The sequence below is a fragment of the Carlito syrichta genome, unplaced genomic scaffold, assembly GCF_000164805.1.
Source record: "Carlito syrichta isolate Samal-C Ts95f unplaced genomic scaffold, Tarsius_syrichta-2.0.1 Scaffold315753, whole genome shotgun sequence".
NCBI lineage: Eukaryota > Metazoa > Chordata > Mammalia > Primates > Tarsiidae > Carlito > Carlito syrichta.
In genome coordinates this window covers 683651-708395 of record NW_007259849.1, presented here as the reverse complement: position 1 = coordinate 708395, position 24745 = coordinate 683651, and the positions used below count along the sequence as shown (strand labels likewise).

The following is a 24745-nucleotide window of genomic DNA, read 5'->3' as shown; positions in this document are numbered from 1 at the left end:
CCTCCCCTCCTCCACACGGGACTGGCTCTCCTCTTTGCAAAGCCGGGCTCGCGGGGAGACGTGGTGAGCTGTAGCCGGCAGCTGGGGCGCCCTGGACGCCGCTGACCGCCGCGCGCCCCGACGCGTGTCCCTATGAGCGCCTCTCCCAGCAGACCCAGGTAAGAACTTCCTGACTCCCACGGAAAGCACACCTGGATGCCGGGGTGACGATAAGGGATCCCGGCGAAACTGGAGGCTATGGAAACACTGGGGTGGGGGTGGGGGTGGGGACGGGGGAGCTGTTCGTATCCGAATTTTCTTAGCGAAACATCAGAGTTAGCGGAGGGCAAGGTAAAGCTATTAACATGGATTGTGGCCAGGCTGTGGTGTCCCCTGAGAGTTGCTGTCGCCAAGAAATCACTGGGATAGACTACCTCCTTCGTGCAATTCTGGAAGTGGCCAGCGAGGCTGGCTTCTTTCTTCATTCAGTGCTGGAGATGTGCACAGAACAAGGGGTGAGGGCAGGATTGGGGAAACGGAGATTGTGTCTGCTCCTCTTCACATTGCAGACAAAAGTTTGAACTAGGAGCACTGACTTTCCTTGTTCTGGGCATTGCTTCCATCACCCCACCTGGCTGCCCCATCAATCTTATACCTATTCCACTTGCATGGTAAAAATGCAAGATCTGACAAAAAGACAAAGCGTTCATCATAGGGTACCTGCGGAGGTTAGGGAGAGGCTCTACTTCTGGTTTCCTCCTGCCAGAAGGTGAGAGGTTTGGTCCCTGGCGCACCTCCTGGTTTGAACCTAAAATGCATGAAGTCCCTTCCCAGGGGAAACAGAGTCACTCTTGTGGAGCAGGGAAAAGGGTGAGACGGTGTGGCGTTAGAATGAATTATCAGTGCCCAAACAACTTGTTTGCACCCATCAGCCAATCTCATACCTGGAGAAACTTCATTCCTCAGGAAGTTCCTCAGCAGGGTGCCTAGGCTCCGAGGTAGCATAAGACCAAGCAGTTGATTGCAGACCCCCAGGCTTGATTTCTAGTGGGCCTGGAGCAATTTCCAGGGACAACTCCACCCCAGGCCCAATGCTGAAGAGGGGAAAGGGTGGGAGGATTGCACATATCACATATGCTAGGAAGATCTCTAGAAAATTTTTTTCCCCAAGGAAATAATAATTGTTTGAAGAGGCTTGTAAAAAAATAATAAAATGTTTCATGAGCGCAGCAGATGTAGAACTCCCACCACTCTGGGCGAGGACAAAGAAATTTGTGCAGGGGGCTGAGCTGTCTCCTCTGCCAACGCCTACATGGGCACATCACCTTTCCGAGATACAAATAGTGTTTGATGGCTGAGGAGCCCTCTTCTGGGGGTTTTCCATGAGGGGCAAATCTCTGCTGGGGCTCTTTCTTTGAGTTCAGGAAACTGGAGGCAAGTTGAAAATGCTATATTTCTACACACTGCCTGGAGGTTTCACTTTGCCCCTAATCTGATATAGAGGTTCACTGAGGAACAGGCGTAGTCAAAAAGAGGCACTCACACTTTCTAGCATAATACACACCCACCCCACCCTTTCTTTCATGAAATAGTATTTAGAAGGTTAGAGAGCAAAGTGTAGACATGTAGCTCTTATTCTTTTTATTCAACTGTGTCTCCTGTGTTTGTTCTTTACTTGATGATCATGTATCTTGCTCATGCTGGATGTCTCTATCCATGACACCTTCACTGCATCTCAGAACTTTAGCTGCCTTTGATGCCGTATAAGTTCACCCGTGTTTGCCTGAAGCCCCCTTTCCTTGACTCATTGTCTTTGCATCTTGCTTAGGAGAGCTCAACTTCAATGTACAATGTGGGTGAAGAGCTCTGCTGGCATCATTGGTATTTAAGAGATCCGGGTTCTCAAAAGGCCATGTGCAAGTTCTAGTCCATGCTCAAAAGCTGTTTGGTTTTGGAGATTTGGGGCTCTGCTTTGGTATTAGTGTTGAAAAGAAGTCATTATGAGCAACTGATCAATACCTAGCCAAACTGGGTGCCAATTTGACATTGTCACCAAATGTGAGTGCTTTATTGGGTTGCCTGGTCAACTGTATTCAAGCACCTTGAATGAGATCACGTTTTAGATAAGGAGATGGCATTGGTTTCTGCCACCACCTTCTAGTCTTTGCTTTTGGACCATAACCATTACCCGATGTCCTTGCAGATTAGCTGGCTGTTGGCCTCCCTGGTCATACACATCTGCAATATGTGTGTATGTTACTTAAATCGCCAGCCCAGACCTGCAGCCCTCCAGAGGTGCTTCCATTGCTCTGCTCCCATGATTTGCTGCTTCTGCACAGGTGGCATGCAGTGCTCAGTATTTGTGGCTTTGGGTAGCTATTTACAGGTCTGGTACCAATTATCACCTATTCCACGTGCCCCTCAGAAGAGGTCACTTTCTCTTGGGATGTTCTCTGCAGTTTCTACTCTTGCTTTGGTTGTCACAGATCCTTCAGCTTGATCAGGATCTTTTCTTTCTTCTTCTCCTTTCCCCCTTTTGCACCTGTGGATGGATACACCAGGAATCACATTTCTTTCTCTGTATAGACATGGTCATTCTTCAAATGGTAATAAAAGCATTAGTTCCTTGATTTGATCCAGTGCCCTAATATGCACAAAGCAGAAACACTGCACATATCTTTTAGCTGCTAGAGTTCTATGTATTCTTTATTTTTGGTGTGTACAAGGCTCTGGCTTCTAAGGCATGCCCCGAATCTGCTTTGTATCTGTTAGGTAAGCATGGTATGTCTGCATAACAAGTGGACATTACTAGTAAGAGGCAGGAGGTATGGAAACAGTGTTATAGCAAAGAGAGGGGAGGGGAGCAGACATATTTTAGCATATGAGATGCTAAGTAGACATGCTCTTATGAGGGTCGCCTTAATTTATTGATCTTCATTTTGTGTGTGGAAAACAAGAGTTTGTTAGTTGGACGACACATGGCAGTAGACTCAAGTACAGATCTGTAAGATAGCCATAAAAACAGAGATCTAGCTGGGCTCGGTGGCTCAGCCTGTAATCCCGCGCCTTTGGGGGGCTGAGGGGAGTGGATTGCCTGAGCCCGCGGGTTCAAGACCCGCCTGGGCAACTTGGGGAGACCTCATCTCTACAATAAATCAAAAAATTAGCCGGGTGTGGTAGCGCACGCCGGTAGTTCTAGCTACTTGGAAGGCTGAGGCGGAAGGATTGCTGGAGCCCAGCAGGTCGGGGCTGTAGTGGCCGGGAGCGGCCACTGCAATCCAGTCTGGGAGACTGAGTGAGACTCCAACTCAAAACAAACAAACAAACAAACAAACAAAAAAACAGAGATCTAAGTGCTTTTCTAGAATGGATTGACATTGATGAATCTGTAACTTAGTGATCTACTAAGCACCTTTTCTCTTAGGCTTTCCTCAAACCAACAACAATGTTCTGTCTTCAGAAAGAAAGATACTGGTGGGCTACAGTATTCTACCTCCTTGTGGTATCATGGGCACCACAAGTGAAAATCCATTTTAGGCCTATGCTAAGCATATTGAGTGAGCTAAACTCAGTTGGTTTCATCAGCCATATTTATAGGCTTGAAATAACCTGCATCCTTTGGTTTGAAGCTAGGTTAAATTGTGAGACCTTTCTGAGACCCTAACAGGCACGAAGCATCTCTCTCCTCTCAGCAACTGCATGGGATTTTGGTGTAACTCTGGAGCCTCTGGTAAAAGATGGGTTTTTTTTGTGAGCCAATATTGTAATGGTTAATTTGGAGGTGGCTGTGGACTTCAAGTATCAGAATTGAGGGTGCAACTTGAACATATTTTTTTAAAACTTCATAAAAATAAAAAAATTGATCTGTGTAAAAACAAGACCAGTGATGTACTACCTGCCTGCCCACCCTCTTACCCCACCATGAGTTGCTGAGCTCAGTGAATAATAAACATATTTTTCTAGATGGGTGAGCATGAGAAAGGCAGCCTCTGCAGCTCATCTGCCATTTGATTTCATTGATCTCTAAAATTCCATCTTTCTATAGATCCTCCATGTCGGGGACTGGGGGAAGAAGTAGGGGATAGAGAGAGGGCTGGGGGATGAGGAAGAGTAATTCCTAGACAAGTTGTGAAACCCAGCAGGCTTGGTGATCGACTGCCTCAAAAGGCAAGAGCAGCCCTGTGAGGATGCCGGAAGTTTGGGAGGAGAACCAGTCCCTGGGAAGGAAAGAAAGAGAAATGACACATAAAGATGATGAGGGAGGGGAGGGTGGGGCCGTGGAGACAGGATGCAAGCCAAGTAGGAGGAGGGAGAGGAAACAGATGGGACAAGAGGAAGATGCAGCGAGTAAGTGCACGAAACGAACAAGGAGGAGAAAAGAGCAGAAGATGCGTGAAAGCAGCACCTTGCTTTCAGGTTTTTTCTCTTCCTTTTTTTTTTTGTCTGTCTGGCAGAAGAAGAAAGCAAGCAAGCCAGAAGAACAGCGTGGTTTTTGTGCTTTGGAAGCTTCTCATTGAAGCTGTCAAGCCTCAACCCCTCATGGCAGCTCGTTCTATTTTTACATTTTGCAGAATTGAAATTAAACAAATGACCCTGTGATGGCGTTTTCATGAAGATTTTATCCAGTACACCCACACAGCCAGTGCCAGGATGGCTGAATATTTAGCATAATATTCTATTTAATCAGATAAGAAGGCATCCTCAAGAGGGTGGCAGGCATGAAGCCTGGGCTTTCATAACTGCCTGTAAAGAACTGCCTTGATGGGGGTGGGCAGAAGCCAGAAAGAACCTTGTTGTCTGGCTTGGTACTTCTTAGCAGGAAGAAACCCTGTTAACTGAATTCTGGTGGGCTTTGCATTTCTCCTTTAATACTTTTTTTTTTTTTTTTTTGCTACTGGGTTTGATTCCAGCCTTTGTGAACCTTCTTGGTTCAGTTCTCCTTGGAGATCTCATTGGTGGAAAACAAAAACAAAAACCTCACTTTGGCTGAACTTGTCCTGAGTGGAAACCTTGCTTAGCATTTGGACACTATCCCTATTTGCTGGCCTGATCAGGGAAGCTCATCTGTACTTTGCTGGTGGGACGGTGCTTAGGCCACTAGCATAATGATGTACATTTTGTACTGAGTGAGAACACAAGGCAGATAATATCTTATTGGTTTAGACGGGACTTACTCCCTTTAAGTCCCAGGAGATTTAGTAGCAATTAAATGTGTGTCCCTTTGCACATAACCATTCTTTTGAAGGGGGAAAGAAAAAACTCAACAATGCATGTTAAGGGGACCAATTAAGCAGGCATGGTTGGTTGGGCAGATGTAAAAATGTAAGATGATTCAGAAGGCTTCTCACTGCCTTGCATATGTTTGTTTAAGAGGCATTTATGGACTCTTTTTAACCTCTAAAATGCTGTTTTGACAATTCTACTATCTAGATTAGACAGCAGTAAAGTGCTGTTGAGTCAGTCTGACTTCTTCTAAGAGAGTGATGGATGAAACAGTTGGACTCAAAAAGGAGCTCTCATTCCTGCCGACTAGTCTTGTAGAGGCTGGTCTTTCTCTTCGGAACGAAACAGGCTTACTAACCAGAGACTATTCCCTACAGTGACTATAAAAAGGCAGCATTGACATGAGCCATCTGGGTGTATGTTCAAAGACCCAAGGAGATGCAGAATTGACAGTCTATTAAGGGGAAACCAGAAGCTAATTTCCTTTCCTCCTTCTTTTGTTCTGTTTTGTTTGTTTTTTTGAGTTGGAGTCTCACTCTGTCGCCCACACTGGAGTGAAGTGGCCACTCCCGGCCACCGCAGCCTCGACCTGCTGGGCTCCGGAGATCCTTCCGCCTCAGTCTTCCAAGTAGCTGGAACTACAGGCGTGCGCTACCACGCCCGGTTGATTTTTGATTTATTGTAGAGATGAGGTCTTGCCAAGTTGCCCAGGCGGGTCTCGTACCCGCGGGCTCAGGCAATCCACTCACCTCAGCCTCCTAAAGGCGCGGGATTACAGGCTGAGCCACTGAGCCGGCTTCCTTTCCCCCTTCTAATCAGGCACGTGCTTGCAATTTTTCTCAGCATTCCTTCTCCTTGCCTATCTGATTCAGACAGTTCATCCAGCATGACTTTGAAGCCAAGGAACCTTTTGGGGTGTGTTGGGGGAAGAAAGGGAACAAGAGAAACCCAAATCAAGACTTCCTTTAGTACTCTCAAGTTCAAAGTGTGATCTCCCAGATGTAAGCCTCCATCTCTCAGATCTCTCAGCTCAGTTGTGGTCAGAGTTGAGCACCATTCCATAGTGGTGGTTCCATAAGTTGAACATGACTGTCCCCTTTACTGCTTTGTCATACATTTTTTCCAGACTTCTATACTTCGACCCTCAGTCTTTTTTTTGGGGGGGGGGTTGTTGCTTTTTTTAATCAATATTTTTTATTATGGTTTTGTGGGGTACAGTTAAGGGTTAGGTGTACAATTACGTTTCATTCAGGCACCCTGTTGATAAGAGGTGTTTCCCCATCCCCAGACAGCTATTTGCTACTGTTAATCCCATCCCCACCCCATATTTTCCCAGTACCGTCAGTCATTTTCTTATACTATTACATTGGATGTTCTTTTTTTTTTTTTAAGTCATAGTCTCTGTTGCCTGGGCTGGAATGCAGTAGCATGATCATGTCTCACTGCAGCCTTAAACTCCTGGGCTCAGTGATCCTTCTACCTCAGCCTCCCAAGTAACTAGGACTACAGATGTGTGCCACCATGCCCAATAGGCTAATTAAAAAAAATTTTTTTGTAGAGAATAAGTCTTGCTATGATGCCCAGGCTGGTCCCCAACTCCTGGGCTCAAACATTCCTCCTGCCTTGGCTTCTCAAAATATTGGGATTATAGACATGAGCCATCATGCCTGACCCTCAAGTCTTTTTAAAAACAAATTTACAAAATTTGCAAGTTCCTCAACTTGTTTGGAAGTGAGGAGCTTATACAAAGTCTTTATCCAAAAGTTTCCATTTTCCTGGTGAGGATAGCATCATTAGCCCTCTTACAAGTATGGCCAATAAGCAGAAACATCTCTGAGCTCTTCATTATTATTATTTTTATTACTACTAAACCGTCATTTGTATCATGGGTTATTGCTCACAGAGCTCTTCTGTTGTTTTATTTAGTCGTCATGAAAATCCTATGCATAATAAATTATTATTATCTAGATAGTTGCAGAAACTGAGGCATAGAAATGGGATGCTTTTCTTATAAATTTCACTCTACAGCCGGGCTCGGTGGCTCAGCCTGTAATCCCGCGCCTCCTTTGGGAGGCTGAAGTGAGTGGATTGCCTGAACCCGCGGGTTCGAGACCCGCCTGGGCAGCGAGACCTCATCTCTACAATAAATCAAAAAATCAGCCGGGCGTGGTAGCACATGCCTGTAATTCCGGCTATTCAGAAGGCTGAGGCGGAAGGATCGTCGGAGCCCAGCAGGTGAGGCTGCGGTGGCCGGGAGCGGCCACTGCACTCCAGTCTGGGTGACCAAGTGAGACTCCAACTCAAAAAAAAAAATAAATTTCACCCTACGTTTTCAGTGCCATTTTGTTCTCATAGTTTTCCCATCATCTGTCATCAGCTCTCTACCTCTACAAGTAGGGATCTACGAGCATCTCCTTGCAGTTGGTACACAAAAGAGATTTCCTAAAATGTAGATACTTATGCAAGCCTAATTAAAGGAACCTAAAACAGAGAGTTAGCCTATATCAAATTTCTTGAGACCGTCTGCCTTTCTTTTAGGTTTCAGCGTGTTCATCACTGCTGTTTTCTTGACATTTCAGTTAAAAAAAAAAACTGAATGAAAGTTGGTATTATGCCTACTCCTTATACCTATGACATCTTTTGTAGATTTCCCTTGAAGGCGAATCCTGCCCCATAGCTTGCTCCAGCCGAAGCAGTGTTTAAACCAGCCAAACCAATGTTTAAATACATTTCTTTCAGGCAAAGAAATTAAAGCAGAATTTGAGGGATTGCCGCTTCCAAAAGAGAGCTGAGGCAAGTCTCTTAGGATTCAAGCCCTATAAATTGGCTTTTTAAGGTCTTTCTTCATCTTGGCTGAGGCCATTCCCTCCATTTGAACTCAGTTGGCAACCATCAATAGAGAATGCTAATTTCTGGTCCTGGCTGGTCTTTTGCATGTGTGAGCTTCCTGCTATTTGTTTGAGAAAATACAAGCCCAGGTAAATAAGGCAGTGCTGATGGTTTTATATAGCAGTTAGATCAACCCAAGCTGAATAATATATATTTTGGTTTGTCAAAAAGGAGGAGCGAGTTAGCAGAAACAGCAGAGCTATTTTCTTAGAGTGTTCATAAGCTAGAGAACTTATGAAATTAAGTTTAAAAAATAACCTTACCTATTCCTTTTCTGTTTCCCAAAGTATGATTCCTCATGGACCTCGTTGTATAATGCTAGTTCCAAGTTTTGACTCTTTCATCTGAAACCTGAGATTTCTTAGTAACAGGCAAATTTAATTTAGATGTTGAGCCTTTGGGCTACCATGCATGACTGCACTGAAATGATGGAACTGTGATCAAGTTTGGGCAACTGATCTTGGGAAAGGATGAAAGGCAGTGCAAACAAACCTGAAATCGGAGAAAGAAGAATACGGATATTTGCACTTTTTATGGATTTTATTCCTGTGGAGGCAATGGAAAGAAATGAATTCATGGTTTGAAATCTAGGATTTTCAGAGCATTGGTGAAGTGCTCTTATCTCCGGTTCTTTTCTACTAGAGTATCTTATCTTTACCAATTGTGGACAGCATGTAATGTGTTCTTACCCTAATTTTATCCTGTTCTGGTTTATTTCTGTTATATTTTTACCACATCCTCCCTTTATATTCTCCAACAAACACTTGTCAAACAAGAAGTAAGATAGGTCTTGAGGACACAAAATTGAAGAAGACACAATTCTTTCTTCAAAGAGCTCATGTTCTAGTAAGGAAAATAAGCACAAAATAGAAGAGTCAAAGACATCTTGTTAATAACTATAAAGAGGTAAAATAAAGTGTCAATAGGAACACTGAGTCCAGAGCAGTGATTAGAACAGCCCAGGTGAATCTGAGAAGGCTTTTTAAGAAAATGTTATATTTGAGTTGGGTTTTAAAGGTAAATGTGATCAGATGGGAAAAGGTGAAATCGTATTTCAGGCAGACAGGATAGCATGTGCAAAACCACGGAGTTGTGAGGTGCTTGATATGTTCATGAAGAGTCACTTAGACCACAAGATGTGCTCTAAGAGAGGTGATGAGGCTGCTACAGTGAGCTGAAGTCAGATTGTGAAGTTCCAGTTATATAGCTTGTAGTTAACTGAGGCAACAGACATTTTTCAATAAATTGGGTTTTTTCGGAAGACAATTCTAGAGGCAGTGTGGAGGACGGACAGAAACAGGGAGTCTGAAGTTACAGCTGGATGCCACAAAGAGCGCTGCTGCGTGGTCCAGATGAGGTTTGATGGGGTTTGAATTCTGGCATGAAAGATTAGGAAGTATCAGCCTGGTTTAAGAGTTAGTTTAAAGAAGAGTCAACAAAATTTGGTGGCAGATGGATGATCAAAGCTGAGGGAAGAGAGGAGAGGAGCTTTAGATTGCATTGACATTGTAGTTTGATGTTATCTGATCTAGGTTAATGGCTATAACTTGAGATATATAAAGTACCAAAAAGGAAGGGTTGAAAAATAAAACAATGAGATTGAAATTTGAGCAGGATGAGGTTTGGAGTAGAGATGTAGAGGGCCATTCATAAAGTTGACAAAAATAGTTTCAGTGAAGTTGCAGGGGAAGATGGGAAAGGAGCAAGACATCAACAATGTACAGAGCTTAGGAGATGAAAGCAGCAGAGAGTTTGGGCTGATAACATTTAATATTTGTAAGGGAAAAGGAGGTGGAATGACAACTTATAAGAGAAGGAAGAATGAAAAACAAGTTTTCAAAAGAGGGCAATCACTTGAATACGTTTATGAATAAATGGGAAATAGATAGAAAGGGAGAGATTGAGCAAACAGAAAGGAGAAGAGAGTTAAAAAAGTAGACCTCTTGTGAACTCAGAAGGTAGCAGAATCTAGCAAAAAATAAAAAACAAACAAAAGGAATTAGAGGGATTAAGTTTATAGAGGGAAGAATGATGAGCCAATATTTATGGCCTGCCAAGCACTGTGCTAGGTATTTATTATGACTTATTTAATTTTCATTAAAACCCTATAAGGGCAGAGGAGGAATGCCCCTTTCTTGGAGAAAGTAGGAAATAGCAAAGGATGAGTCCTACTCTCAGAAGTGTGGAAGTGAAGGACTCCTGTCGGTTGCTTCAAGATATAACATCTATTTCCTTGGTGAAGAAGAGGTGAATTCATCTTCTGAGAATAAAGTAGGTAGTGAGGTAGAGATTTCAAAACAATGAAAAAAACTTGAAGAGTCAAAATTGTTGACTGCGGACAAGGAAAAAGATTTCCCTACAGTCCCGATACCTGTTGGAGCTAGAAAGCATCCTTTATGTGACATAGTCATCTAACTCTGCACCTTAGCCCACGAACAGGACAGAAAGAGCAGCTGGTTGGATTGCTCTTGGGTAAATGAATTGGTTTGGCAGAATCACAAGGCACTGAGAATGCTGGTGAGACAATTTCTGAACTAAACCCAGGAGGAAGTAAAGCGAGGCCATGGCTGATAAACTCAAAGGGATGAGATAGAAGAGATTTAAGAGAGAAATAGAATAAGAAATGTCAGCAAATTGGAGACTGAGATCTTGACAAATCTCAGTGGCACTTTGAAATTCTAGATTGACATCTGGATAAAGGTTGCTTCAGCAGAATGTCAGTGACTACCCTTAAACTGACATTGATCTTATTTGTATAATCAAAGGATGAAGCTATTTACTGTTAAATGCATGATTGAGAAAAGCTGTAAGAGTCAACACTGGGTAGCACTGTCCATCTTTAATTACTTAGGGATGGATCCCTCTGGAACTAAAATGCTGTGCTAGATGGTGTTTCAAGATCTGTCTTTCCAGGTCTTATGATTATAGATGATGCAAAGTCAGATTAGTAGGTATTTTAAAGAGTTTCTAAAATGTGATTGTAAGCTTTTTCTACTTTGGACTTTTAAAGGTCTAAACCACAGAATTATTTTTTTAAAGGGATGTATTATTTCATTTTGTGTCGCAATGCCTTAAAATACATGTATCCTTTCCAGAGAACAGTTCCTATCTCTCACTTCATGAAATTTTAGGTTCATGAAGTGAAATTTCCTTTATTTCTTTTTTTTTTTGAGTTGGAGTCTCACTCTGTTGCCCAGACTGGAGTGCAGTGGCCGCTCCCGGCCACCGCAGCCTCAACCTGCTGGGCTCCGGCTATCCTTCCACCTCAGCCTTCCAAGTAGCCAGAATTACAGGCATGCGCTACCACACCCAGCTAATTTTTTGATTTATTGTAGAGATGAGGTCTTGCCAAGTTGTCCGGGCGGGTCTCGAGCCCGCGGGCTCAGGCAATTCACTCACCTCAGTCTCCCAAAGCACTGGGATTACAGGCTGAGCCACCGAGCCCGGCTTCATGAAGTGAAATTTCTAGGCCATTCCCCACTTCTTCACTCCAGCCAATTAATATAATGGTTTACACTTTCATCAAATCTTGTATATTCTGTGGGATTGATTCACTGCACAGTCACATGCTTCCTACAAGTGTTTTCACCAGAAGACAGGCATAGGATGGACCTGCTGAGGCAGACAAAGGATCTTTCTGTCATGCAGGGAATAACACCAGCCGGTGAGAGCCCTGCCTTTGTGGCCCTTTCTGACTTGTTCTGTTAGAGTTTTCTATACTTCATCTATCCTTACTCTCTTTCCTGCCGGGACTCTGTATCCAGGTGCTGTATCATTGTAATTTAGTGCAACTGCATGTCTCTGTACTACTTACAAATACAAAAAGAACACAGGTCTCTAGGTATCTGAACAATTGACGTCATCCAAAAAAAGCTTTAGAAATCCGAGAAAAAAAAATCCCAACTGTGCTTTATCTGCCTTTTTATTTGTTCACCTTGATTATAGAGCACTGAAACAAGGTTTTAAAAATGTCCTTTCTATGCTAGTCTGTTATCCTGCCTTACAGGTGGTTCTGATATCTTCTACTGTTATTACAGTAGGAGAGTAAATGTAATTATCCAGCACTTCAATTTAGATGTCAAACACAATTACGCAGGAAACAATTTGTTAGAATGTTCTTCTAATGATGCAATCGTTACTTAGTTTTAAGGTAAATTCTGGATAAGAAATACTACAAATTAAGATCTCAATTGTCCTTTATACCTTAACCACTTAGGAACGCAGAATAATCTCATTTAACCTTTTACAGGTAAAGAAAACGAGGCTCAGAGATGGGAAGTCATTCATCCAGGCCATCCAAGTTCATAAAACTGACTGGTAGATTTGGGACTAGAACGCCCATCTCCTAATACAGAATTCAGTGATCTGCAGCTCTCTGGAAAGGAGCCCCACCTTCCAGTTGCTGGAAAAGGGTACTTTGAGGTGATGTGGAATGGCGTTCTTATTTAGGTGACAGCTTGTGGGGCAACATGTAAAATATTCTGGTCATCAGTTGACCCTACATGCAGATTATCTTGTAAAGTTTTCATCCCACACTCACCGAATCTTTCTCCTCTTCCCCTCATTTTCTGGTGGGTGTGTGCTTAAGGTAGAGTAATTTGAACATGTAAATTTTGTTTTAGCACTACACATTTTAAAATCATATGAGTGTGGGTATCAAAGAAAAACTAATCTTTTGATTGTTTATAATATGTCAGTCTCTGTTAACAGGCAGAGATTTGTGTTGTTGCTTGAGAGTTGACCCTTTCTAAAATATCACTGGTCTCTTATTCAGTTAGAGGCTAGAACCATGTCGAGCAGCAGAGGGGTTTACGTGGTCTTACAGGTGGAAGGCATGGGAATGCAAAATAACGTTAGATAGCGTGGGCACAGATTTCTCTGATTCCCAGTCATCTGCTACCTGGCTTCTGTCCTGCCAACATATGGCACAGACACTCTGTGACCTGCTCCAGGAGAGGAAACTGAGTCAGTGCTACTATAACTCTAGCTTTGTCCTTTCAGAAGAGATAGAATTTCTCTCGAGTCACTGCTCAGTGCCTTGTTGTTCAGTTTGGTGGATCAGATGCTTGTTGATGTAGAAACAGGCACCAAACAAATGCCCTTCACTCTGAGATTTTTGTCACCTAGGCAAACTGGGAAGGGATCAAACATTCTTAGAAAGAAGGAAATCTATGCCGAGCTCGGTGGCTCATGCCTATAATCCCTGCACGTTGAGAGGCTGAGGAGAGAGGATTGCTTGAGCTCATGGGTTCGAGACCAACCAGGGCAACTTGGCGAGACCTTGTCTCTACCATAAATTCAAAAATTAGTCGGGCAAGGTGGTGCATATCTGTAGTTCCAGCTACCTGAAAGGCTGTGGCGAAAGGCTCACTTGAGCCCAGCAGGTCGAGCTGCGGTGGCTGGGAGTGTGCCACTGCCCCCCAGCCTGGGTGACAGAGTAAGACTCCAACTCAAAAAAAAAAAAAAAAAAAAAAGAAATCTCCAAAATGTATCTCTTACACACTTAGGTGGGGAAAAGTGATTTGACTATGGACTAGTAAATGTATGGGAACCACCTAAATTACTCATAAGAAAATCCTCTAAGAGAGATTTCTGGTCCCCCACTTCTGCCTCCCTAGAACATGAGTTAATACACTATATTCTGCAACCCTCAAAGAAATAGTATAGGCTTAGTTTTCCAGAGTTTGTGATCCCTAAGCATTTAGTTGTACAGCATTCATGGTCATTTTTGAGAACTGTTTTTCTATTTGCTGATTTTTTTTGCTCTCTGATTTTGCTGTCCCCAGGGAGAATCCCACCTGGACAAACTGTCAGTTAACAGCCACGTAGTCATCCATGTTAATAGCTTTACTGAGTATCTACTCAGATGTGCTAGCCATGAAGAGATATGTGAGATGTGATAGATGTTTCAATATATCAATGGTCTCTATGTTTTGACTATTTTCCCAGTCTGTTCAAATGCTATTAACTGCTTCCAAAATGTTATAAATGATGTGTGTGTAGTCTGGATTGTCTCTCTGTTATCTGTGTTATTGTTTCTGTCTGTTCTTAAATAACTCATCAAATACTTTTGTGTTTTGTTTGTTTGCCCCAGTCAAACTGAACCTAGTATTCCAAGGTAGGCCATTTTGCTGTTGAGTCTTGGATACAGAAATGGTAATACAAAATAAATACTACTTATAGCCCCCTTCCTCTCTCATAAAGAACTGCTCTCTCTGTTGAACTTTTAACTGAAACCACAGTCCAGAGTTTGAAAGAGCCATCTCTCAAACATGGGTATCATTATGGTCCAGAGATTTCTAACCGCAGATTTACTATCTTTGGAATAAAAGCCTGAGTGCAGCCTAACTCATGTCTAACACAGGAAGGACAAGTTAAAAACAGTCTTGGCATCCTTGAGATCACTGACCCTACAAGCAATACAGCCTTTGAGTTTTATTTTGATAATAGTCTCCTGGTATACTTGTCTGCCATTTGGTTAAATTATTGCAAAGCAACAGACAGTGACCCTCTGTTTTTATTTCTAGTTCACTTCAGGGTAGAGCTAATGGGCTTTCTCTCTGGGCTGAGTGCTTGGGTCATGAGATGACAGATGTGGGAGAAGCAATCCTAGGAATGAGCCATATTAAAACGTAATTTAAAGCTCTGGTGCTACTTGCCATTGAAACAATGGAACATAAAGGCATCTGTCTTCCCCAGTGTCACACAGAACAAAGTAGTCACAGAGTTTCAATAAAAGATTTTCATTTGACCTTGGCATCGATCCAGGTCTGATCTATAGCTGAAGAGTCTTCATCTTCATCATCCTTATCATCCTTATTATCATTGTCACTAACAATCTTTCACTGAAACTTTTACCATGTGTCAAAGACTTTGCCAAGCACAGTACATTCATGATCTCATTTAACTTACAACACACCATGAGTTGGTGTTATTAATCTTTCCGTTTTAAAGATGAGGAAACTAAGATTTGGAAGACAAAAAGAGTTCCTCAAGGTTATTTTACTAGTGTGCAGATCTGGAATTCAAATCTATGTCTGATTTCAGAGCCTGAGTTTCTAACACAACTACGTATATGAAACAATGAAATCAGAAACTGTTAATTAGGAATCTCCTCTTTGTAAGGTGCTATGTTAGATTTATTAAGTGGGGTTTTTGAAAAAAGCATAATTACCCTCCATTCCCAAATGACTCTAAATATTTTGGGGTAAGAAGTGGTCTAAAAAATAATTGACAATATACTAAATGCTCAGTATGTAGAATATAATAAATATTTATAAAGAGGAGATCCATACTGGGCTTTGAACAGTGGACAAGAATTGCATTGATGGAAAATAAACAGAAAATGCATTTCACCCAGGGGATGTGTTGTGAACAAACCCTAAGAATGAGTAGTATAAGATGTGCTGTGTTTTGAAGTGTGGAGAATGGTGGGAATAAAGGTAGATGGTGCATTATCTAGGAGTAAAATATTTGTGCACTCGTCTGTTTGGTCCTCAGATATACTGAGTGCCTACTCTATAAATGTGTTCTAGGGGAAGAATGAGGGAGAAAATGAAAAGATAGATTTTATGCAGAGTTGTCAGGCTGGCTTGCCTTGTGCAAACACATTAAGAGTCAGTGTTGGTCAGTAGTCCCCTCTCTTACCTTTGCAAGTACACACACGCTTGCTGGACTATGCCATCTCCTACCCTTCTTTCCTGGGCAACATGTAAGAAGGAGTAAGCTCAGCTTCTGCATGTTAATCTTACTGATTTATTTCCAAGTTTGAAAGATAATATCAAGGCAACATAGCAGTATTACAAAAACATTTAGAAAAAAATGGACAATCATCCATAATCCTACCTCCTTAATATAAAGTTTGTAATCATTTCTAGTTTTTGGCATGGAAATAATGCTTTTTTTGCATGGTTCTAATTAGATGTTGTGTCCAATTTTGCCTCCTGCTTTATTCACAGAGTTAGAGCTCGTAAAAATGTGTTGAGTAAATGACTGTTGATGCATAGTCTTCCCAAGAACAAGGTGTACTATCTCTTCCACACTGTTGTTAATATACATTGTTTTGAATATTCTCTGTTTAAATAGTGATGGGAGCAGTGAAGGTTTTTAGGAATCTTACTCTTAAGATGTGGCTTTTGAATCCTGGTACAGACAATAGGAATTATCCCAGCAGGAAATCAGACACTTGAGAAGAATTGGAATCCCCAAGGGCGGGAGTGGGATAAAGATCACTCCAGTTCCATCTATCTCTAAGGAGATAAAGATCACTCTAGTCCCATCTATATCTAAGGAGATAAGGATCACTGGAGTCCTATCTATCCCTAAAGAGATAAGGATCACTGTAGTCTCATCTATCCCTAAGGGGAACCCTGTTAAGTGTGAAGACAGCCTTTCTCATTTGTGAGCATAGGCATTTTCTTTGTTTTTCTTTGCTTTTATTTGCCCCTAGCTTGCCCTTTGTCTGGCATCTGGTCAGGGAACAGGGGCTTTCTGGGATGTGGGACTTGGGGGAACTTTAGCCAAGTCCTTGGAATTCAAATTTTTCCCTCCCACAGAGGTTGTGTCTGGGCTGATTTTCCTGCTCACTTTGTGATCCAACTAGAAGCTATGTTTTAGAATTGCCGTGGGATTTTTACTTAGCAATTGCTTGTTAACTAAAGTAACACTTGTGGAATTAATTTTGTAGTTCAGTTCCGTAAGTCTTAAAGTCACAAAAAGTACATGGAGTTCTACCTATATTAATCAGCATTATCCATTATGGATAATGCTCCCATCCATTTCTACTTTCTTGAACCATTCCCAAGAACATTTCTAGAAGCACATAAGTGTCTACTTTGACAAACAAACCACACTCTCCTTCAAACATCCCTCTGCTCAGCTCCTGCTCAACTTCTGACAGTTTAATGAATAGTCCCAATAAGACCTTATAATTGCATTTCCTTTAGACTGTTTTATCCTGGGAAACGTCTCATCTGTCTGTCTGTATACCTTGCACTAAGATGATAGATGTTATGACAATCCAAAGATAAATGCCTAAAAACATCAGCAGCCAAATTAATTCCAGAATTTATCTCACCCATGTTAACTGAACGATCAGTCTCAAGTTTAATGAGATGCTTTGGGTAGACAAAGCATCCGCGTAAGAAGGCAGGATGTATGCTGGATACAGGAAAAGGGGAAGTTCCCTTGGAGGGGTGGAGTCGAGAGGTCTCCAGAGTATGACATCTCAGAAGTAACACCACCAAGAAAGAGGAGAAGGGGACCATGATGCCCAGGGAAGCCGGAGCTGGGTCTGGTGGACATCAAAAGCAGAGGATGAGGAAGCAAGCTGGAAGGGAGGGAGTACCTCGGCATCATGCTCGGTTTATCTGCTCCTGACTTTTATTACACACCCATGGTGACAAATTTCTGAACTGGATGAGCTCCCTTCCCTGTGCTGACAATTACAGTCCAAAAGAGCTGGCAGATAATATGCACTTAGTATTTCCAGTGGCTCTGTTTGTTATTCCCCATATACAAGGCCCTGAACTAGGAACGTAAAGAGAAAGGTTAGCTGTCTAAAGAAAAGGCTTGTAAAGGTATCAAACTTGAATGCAATGGATTGTCTTCCACTGCCACATACTCCCAGCTGAGGGTGGGCATCTGTGTGTGTGCCAATGGCTCTGCCACTTTCTACGAGACTCACCTGTGTTCTAGGCTGAGCGTGGAAAAGTGCATAGCACATGGGAGGCCCTTGGTGTGTGTTCTGTCCTTTTCCTCCCCTTAGCATAGATATATTTCTGTTCCTACAGGCACAGAACCAAGGGCCCCTGTGTTGTAGTGGTCAGGACGCTGGACTTGGTAATAGTTATCAAAGCTACTATTTATTAAGCATTTTCTCTGTGTCAGGGAGGTGTTACCTTTCCCGTTTACTTCTGAAGATGTTGAGGCTAGAAGATGCTGATTAATCTGCCAAGATCATGGAATTGCTAAAACGAGATTTGCACTGGAACCCAGGCTCATCTAATTCCAAACTGTGTTTTTCATGCATATGACAGTCTGTCACCCAGAAACCAAAACAACTTGTTTTGCTTCCCAGCTCTGCTGCTTCCTAGCTCAATATTTCATTACTCTGACCCTCAGTTTATTCATCTGTCAAATGGGGGGTTGTACTAGGTATTTTCTAAAATCCCTACTGGCTGTCAAGCTCTGTGCACCATCTAATGCTTAGTCTTAAGCAGGACTTTCATGAGTATAATTGCAATAAGTCTGGAGTATATGGGAAAAGAGTAAGTTAAATTCTGTCTTCATTTAATTATTATCTATTGAGTGACTTCTTGGGAGTATGGCAGAGATCAAAGCTGTCATGATCTGGCCTTTGGAAAACTAGTAAAGCAGAGAAAGCAAACACTAAATATGTTACAAGCATTAAGAGTTATGCAGAGAGATTATAGCATATGCAGACACTTCTGAGGCTAATTCATGTGAACCTGGTTCAGTCGGTTCAGTGAACACCTGCAGGAGTCCCAGAGCAAGTGAGCAATAGGATTCAACATCAAAACGTAGGCACAATATGCCATCTGCGTGTAGTCTTCTCTTTCATTTTTCTTTTCTGGTTTTGAGGCTTCTCATGCATCCCATTTTCAGTTAGGGTTATGGGGAAATACAGAATTATACTGTCAGTCTAAAGAGGAACAAGAGAAGATGGTGCCAAAGAATAAGGAGAGAGGAAGGAGGATTCCAGAGCAGGAATTAAAGTTAGAGAGATGGGATGAGGTAAAAAATAATGTATCTTTAAAATATCTTCCAAATACTCGCTTATTGTAGCAGAAAGTATGTGAAAGGCTAGAAGAGAGAGAATAGAAACACAGATTCATAGTATCTCTGATTTGGAAGGGACCCAAGAAGACATGTGGTCCAACCTCATCTAATTATTTAAATCCCATCTGCGACATCTCAGTAAAGCTTTCGGTTTGAATGCTTTTATTGAAGGGTAGCTGCTTACCTCTCAAGGCAGGCCATTTTATGGTAGGACAAACTCAGGCTGTGAAGAGGGGCACTTTTTTGTTGAGTTTTTTTTGTTGTTGTCTATTTGTTTTTTGTTTTTTTAGTAACTTAGGGTTGGCACAGTGGCTCAGGCTTGTAATCCTAGCACTTTGGGAGGTGAAGGGCAGAGGATTGCCTGAGCCCAGAGGCTCGAGATCAGCCTGGGCAACTTGACAAGACCTTGTCTCTACAATACATTTTTAAAAATAAGCTGAGTATGGTGGCATGCACCTATAGTTGCAGTTACTTGGAAGGCTGAGGCAGAAGGATCGCTTGAGCCCCGCAGGTCAAGGCCCAGTCAGTGACTGTGATCGTGCTGTTGCTCTCCAGCCTGAAAGACAGAATGAGACTCTGATTCAAAGAAAATTAAATAAATAAATAATGTGTATCATCTGGCATTAATTCTGTCCTGTGTTACATAGAGTTGATTCCATTTTTCTTCTTTTTTTTTTTTTTGGAGTCTTTTAAATATTTGTAAGTAGCCATGATATTTCTTTTACAGCTTCACAACTGCACACTAAATAACATACTGACACCATTTTTCCATAAAAAATGTTTATAATCTTTTGAATCTCCATTTCAGCCTGATTGTCCCTCTCTGGAAGCATTTTGTTTGGTTAGTGTCCCCTCCAAAATGGAACCCCCAGGACTGGGCACAGTACTTCTGGGAAGTCGACTAGTAATAGAGCAGAACTCTTTTCAGATCCTTGGACTTCGGTGGAGCCCAAGATCAATTCAGATTTTTTTTTTTTTGCAGTGACTTTACTCTCTTGACACATATTGAACTTGTAGTAAACTAAATTTGTGTACCATCAGTCAAATAGCTATAACTTTTTCTAATCTGCATTCATTTGGCTTATATAGCTTTATCCTGTTCACAGTGATGTAACAAGGCTGCTGGACGCATTCCTAATCTAGAGATATGCTGTGTTTAGCAATTCCCTAATCTATTATTATAGTTTAATCACTATCCAAAAAGGGAAATGGGCTGGGTGTGGTGGCTCACACCTGTAATCTCACCACTTTGGGAACCGAAGTGGGAGAATCACTTTAGCCTGGGAGTTCAAAACCAGCCTGCACGACATATCAAGACCCTTGTCTCTACAGAAGAATTTAAAAATTAGCCAGGCACGGTGGTGCATACCTGTAATCCCCAGTACTTGGGAAGCTGAGGTAGAAGGATCACTTGAGCCCCAGAATTTGGGACTACAGTGAGTGGTGACAGTACCACTGCCCTCTAGGCTGGGCAACAGAGTGGGACCCTGTCTCCTTTAAAAAATAAAAAAGGGGCAGTGGTATTTCTTTGCCATTGTTTGGTTTTAATGAAACTGTACTGGCTGCTACTGGTAACCACTTGGCTTTCTGAGTGCTTCATGAAATCATGTTGTGAAATGATACAGTTTTGGAATTCTGTAAGAGATTCGCAAGCTATAATTTGTAGAATTCACTTTCTTTTCTACTCATTTTTTGAAAATTAGGATGGTTGCCTACTTTCAGTTTTTATGTAACCTTTTTTTATTCTTCATAATCACACACACACACACACACACACACACACACATACACACACACACACACACAGTCAGTGGGAGAATATGTGTATAAAGCAGCAGCAAAACTGCATCAGGAGTGCTGGTGGGGATGCATACAGACACAGGATGGGTAGAGAGAAGAAAACTGAAGAAGGTTGAATGAAGCCTCCAACACATCCCTCTGGGCTCTAAAAAGGCTCTTTACATTACTGTGTATTTGTTACCATACGTACTTCAGGGCTGGGACTAGGGTAAAGGACTTGCCTCAGGTGCAAAATTTAAAGAGGTGCCCCAAAATTCAGTAATCAAGATCAATAATATATTAATGCAATATATTCTTTTTTTTTTTTTTTTTTTTTTGAGTCTGCATCTCATTCTGTCCCTCAGGCTGGAGTGCAGTGGCACAATCATGGCTCACCACAGGCTCAACTTCCTAAGTTCAAGAAATTCTCTTACCTCAGCCTCCCAAAGTACTAGGATTGCAGATGTGAGCCACCATGCCTGGCTGGCAATATATTCTTAAAAGTAAAACTAATGCCAAGAATGCATGATGACAAACTTTAAATAAAGGCAAGATTAGGATGTTATAGTTTTGTAAGGTGTGTATATGTATATATATAGAAAGCAGAATTTATTAAAAGGACAGAAAAGCTCCCAGAGTGGGAGGAGATCAGAAGGGGTTGCCCAGGTCTATTTTTTTTAAATGTAATTGATATAGTTTACATATTTATGGGATACATGTGAAATTTTGTTACATTCATAGAATGTGTAATGATCAAGTCAGGGCATTTAGGGTATCCATCACCTAAAATATTTATCATTTCTATGTGTTGGGAGCATTTCTGAAAGTCCTCTTTTTTAGCTATTTTGAGATATATAATACATTGTTGTTAATTGTGGTCACCCTACTCTGCTATTGAACATTATAACTTATTTCTTCTATCTAACTATATATTTGTACCCACTAACCAATTTCTGCTTATCCTTTGACCTCCACACACCCTTTCCTGCTTCTGGTAGCTATCATTCTACTCTCTACCTCAATGATATCAAATTGGTTAATTTCTATGTATGAGTGAGAACATGTGATGATAAGATTCCAAAGGGTTGGGATTACATGTGTGAGCCACCACACCCCACCCATTGCTCTTTTAGTTACAGTTACTAGACTATAATAATAGAGTAGGAAATTGTCTTTCTGTGCTTGACTTATTTTCCTTAACATAATGACTTCCACTCCCATTCATGTCCCTACAAATGGTAGAATTTCATTTTTTATGGCTGAGTAATATTCTATTGTGTGTATGTGTGTGTGTGTGTGTGTATGTGTGAGTGTGTGTGTGTGTGATGTTTCCTTTAACTATTCATTTATTGATGGACACAGGTTGATTTCAAATCTTTGCTATAGTGAATAGAGCTGCAGTATGCATGGGCGTATAGGTATCACTTTGATTACTGATTTCCTTTCCTTTAGATAAATATCCAATCGTAGGACACAGGGTCATATGGCAGTCTTATTTTTGTTTGTTTGTTTTGCTTGAGAAATCTCCATACTGTTTTCCATAACAGCTGTACTAATTTACACTTTCACCAACAGTATATGAGTTCCCTTTTCTTTGCATCCTCTCCAGAATCTGCTACTTTTTGTCTTTTTAATAATAGCCATTCAGCCAGGCTCAGTGGCTCAGCCTGTAATCCCAGCACTTCGGGAGGCCGAGGTTAGTGGATTGCCTGAGTCCGCGGGTTCCAGACCCACTTGGGCAACTTGGTGAGACCTCATCTCTACAACAAATCAAAAATTAGCTGGGCCTGTGGTAGCACGTGCCTGTAGTTTCAGCTACTTGGAAGGCTGAAGCGGAAGGATCACAGGAGCCCCGCAGGTCGAGGCTGTAGTGGCCGGGAGCGGCCACTGCACTCCAGTCTGAGTGACAGAGACTCCACCTCAATAAAAAATAATAATAATAGCCATTCTTGTCTGGATGTGATGGCTCACGCCTGTAATCCCAACTCTTTGGGAAGCTGAGTTGGGAGAATAGTTTGAGTCCAGGAGTTCAACACCAGCTTGGGCAACATAGTAAGACCTCATCTTTATAAAAAAATTTTTTTTAATTAGACTAGTGTAGTGGCGTGCACCTGTAGTCCCGGCTACTCAGGAGGCTGAGGTGAAAGGATCACCTGAGCCCAGGAGGTCGAGGCTGTGGTGAACTGTGATTACGCTACTACACTCCAGCCTGGGCAACAGAGTGAGACTCCAACTCAAAATACTACTACTACTACTACTACTACTACTACTACTACTACTAGCAATAATAGTCATTCTAACTGAGATAAGATGATATTACATGATTTTGATTTCTCTGATGATTAATGATGTTGAGTAATTTTTCATGCCTACTGGCCATTTGTATGTCTTCTTTTTGGGAAATATCTATTCATATCATTTGCTGTATGATCTACTTTTAAAAAATTTATTTAAAATTTTTATTTTGGATGCGAGGGCATACACACAGACTGGGGTTGTCTTCAGTATGTCCCTGGTCTATTTTTCTTATAACAGCTTTACTAAGCTCAAATTCCAGGCCATACAATTCACTAATTTAAAGTGTATAATCCAATGGGTTTTAGTACATTCATAGAGTTATGCAGCCATCACCACAATCAATTTTAAAATGTTTCATCATTCCCCCCAAAAGTCTTGTACCTATTTCCCCTCAATCTCCCCAGCCCTAGGCACTCACTAATCTACTTTCTGTCTTTTTTTTTTCTGAGTTGGAGTCTCACTCTGTCGCCCAGACTGGAGTGCAGTGGCTGCTCCCGGCCACCGCAGCCTCGACCTGCTGGGCTCCGGCGATCCTTCCGCCTCAGCCTTCCGAGTAACTGGAACTACAGGCATGCGCTACCACACCAGGCTAGTTTTTGATTTATTGTAGAGATGAGGTCTCACCAAGTTGCCCAGGCGGGTCACAAACCCGCGGACTCAGGCAATCCACTCACCTCAGCCTCCCAAAGGCGCAGGATTACAGGCTGAGCCACTGAGCCCGGCTACTTTCTGTCTTCAGTGATTTGCTTACTCTGGATGTTTCTTATAAATGGAATCATACAATATGTAGTCTTTTGTGTCTGGCTTCTTTCACTCAATGTTTACAAGGTCTATCCATGCTGTAGCATGTATCACTACTTCGTTTTTGTCTATTGCTGAATAATATTTCGTTGTATGGATAATACCACATCTTATCTATCCAACCATTAATTCATAGACATTTGGGTTATTTTTATTTGGGGGCTATTATGAATAATACTGCTATGAATATTCATGCAAAAATTTTGGTGTGGGCATATGTTTTCATTTCTCTGGTATATATGCCTTGGAAGTGAAATTGTTGGGTCACATAGTAACTTCTATTTTAAACCTCCGAGTGACTGCCAGACTCTTTTCCAAAGTAATTGCACCATCCTACATTCCCACTAGCAGTATATAAGGATTCCAATTTCTCCACATCCCCATCAGCACTTGTTATCATCTGTCTTTTTTATTATAACTATTCCAGTGGGTGTGAAGTGGCACCTATTATGGTTATGTTTTATATTTCCCTGATGGCAAATTATGTTTAGTATTTTTTAGTGTACTTATTGACATTCTTTGGATAAATGTTTATTTAGATCCTTTGCCCACGAACAAAATTTTTTTTGTCTTTTTCTTATTGAGCTGTAGGAGTTTTTTATATATTCTAAATACAAATCACTTACCAAATATATGATTTGCAAAATTGTCTCCAGTTTTTTGGGTTGTCTTTTCACTTTCCTGAAGGTATTCTTTGAAGCACAAAAGTTTTTAATTTTGGTGCTGTCCAGTTTATTTGTCTTTTATTGCTTGTGCTTTTGGTGTCATAACTAAAAAACCACTTCCTAGACGGGCTTGGTGGCTCAGCCTGTAATCCCGCGCCCTTGGGAGGCTGAGGAGAGTGGATTGCCTGAGCCCGCGGGTTCGAGACCTGCCTCGGCAACTTGGCAAGACCTAATCTCTACAATAAATCAAAAAACCAGCCGGGCGTGGTAGCGCGCGCCTGTAGTTCCAGCTACTCGGAAGGCTGAGGCGG

General features: G+C 41.8%; 1 protein-coding gene across 1 annotated transcript in view; it reads left to right on the top strand.

Annotated features, from left to right (window-relative positions):
- Positions 1 to 24745, top strand: part of GRAMD1B (GRAM domain containing 1B) — a 273865-nt gene continuing 249120 nt past the window's right edge. The window contains exon 1 of the mRNA XM_021706540.1: positions 1 to 158. Within this exon, the coding sequence (XP_021562215.1) occupies positions 133 to 158 (26 nt within the window). The 5' untranslated portion in view covers positions 1 to 132. The remainder of the gene's footprint in view (positions 159 to 24745) is intronic.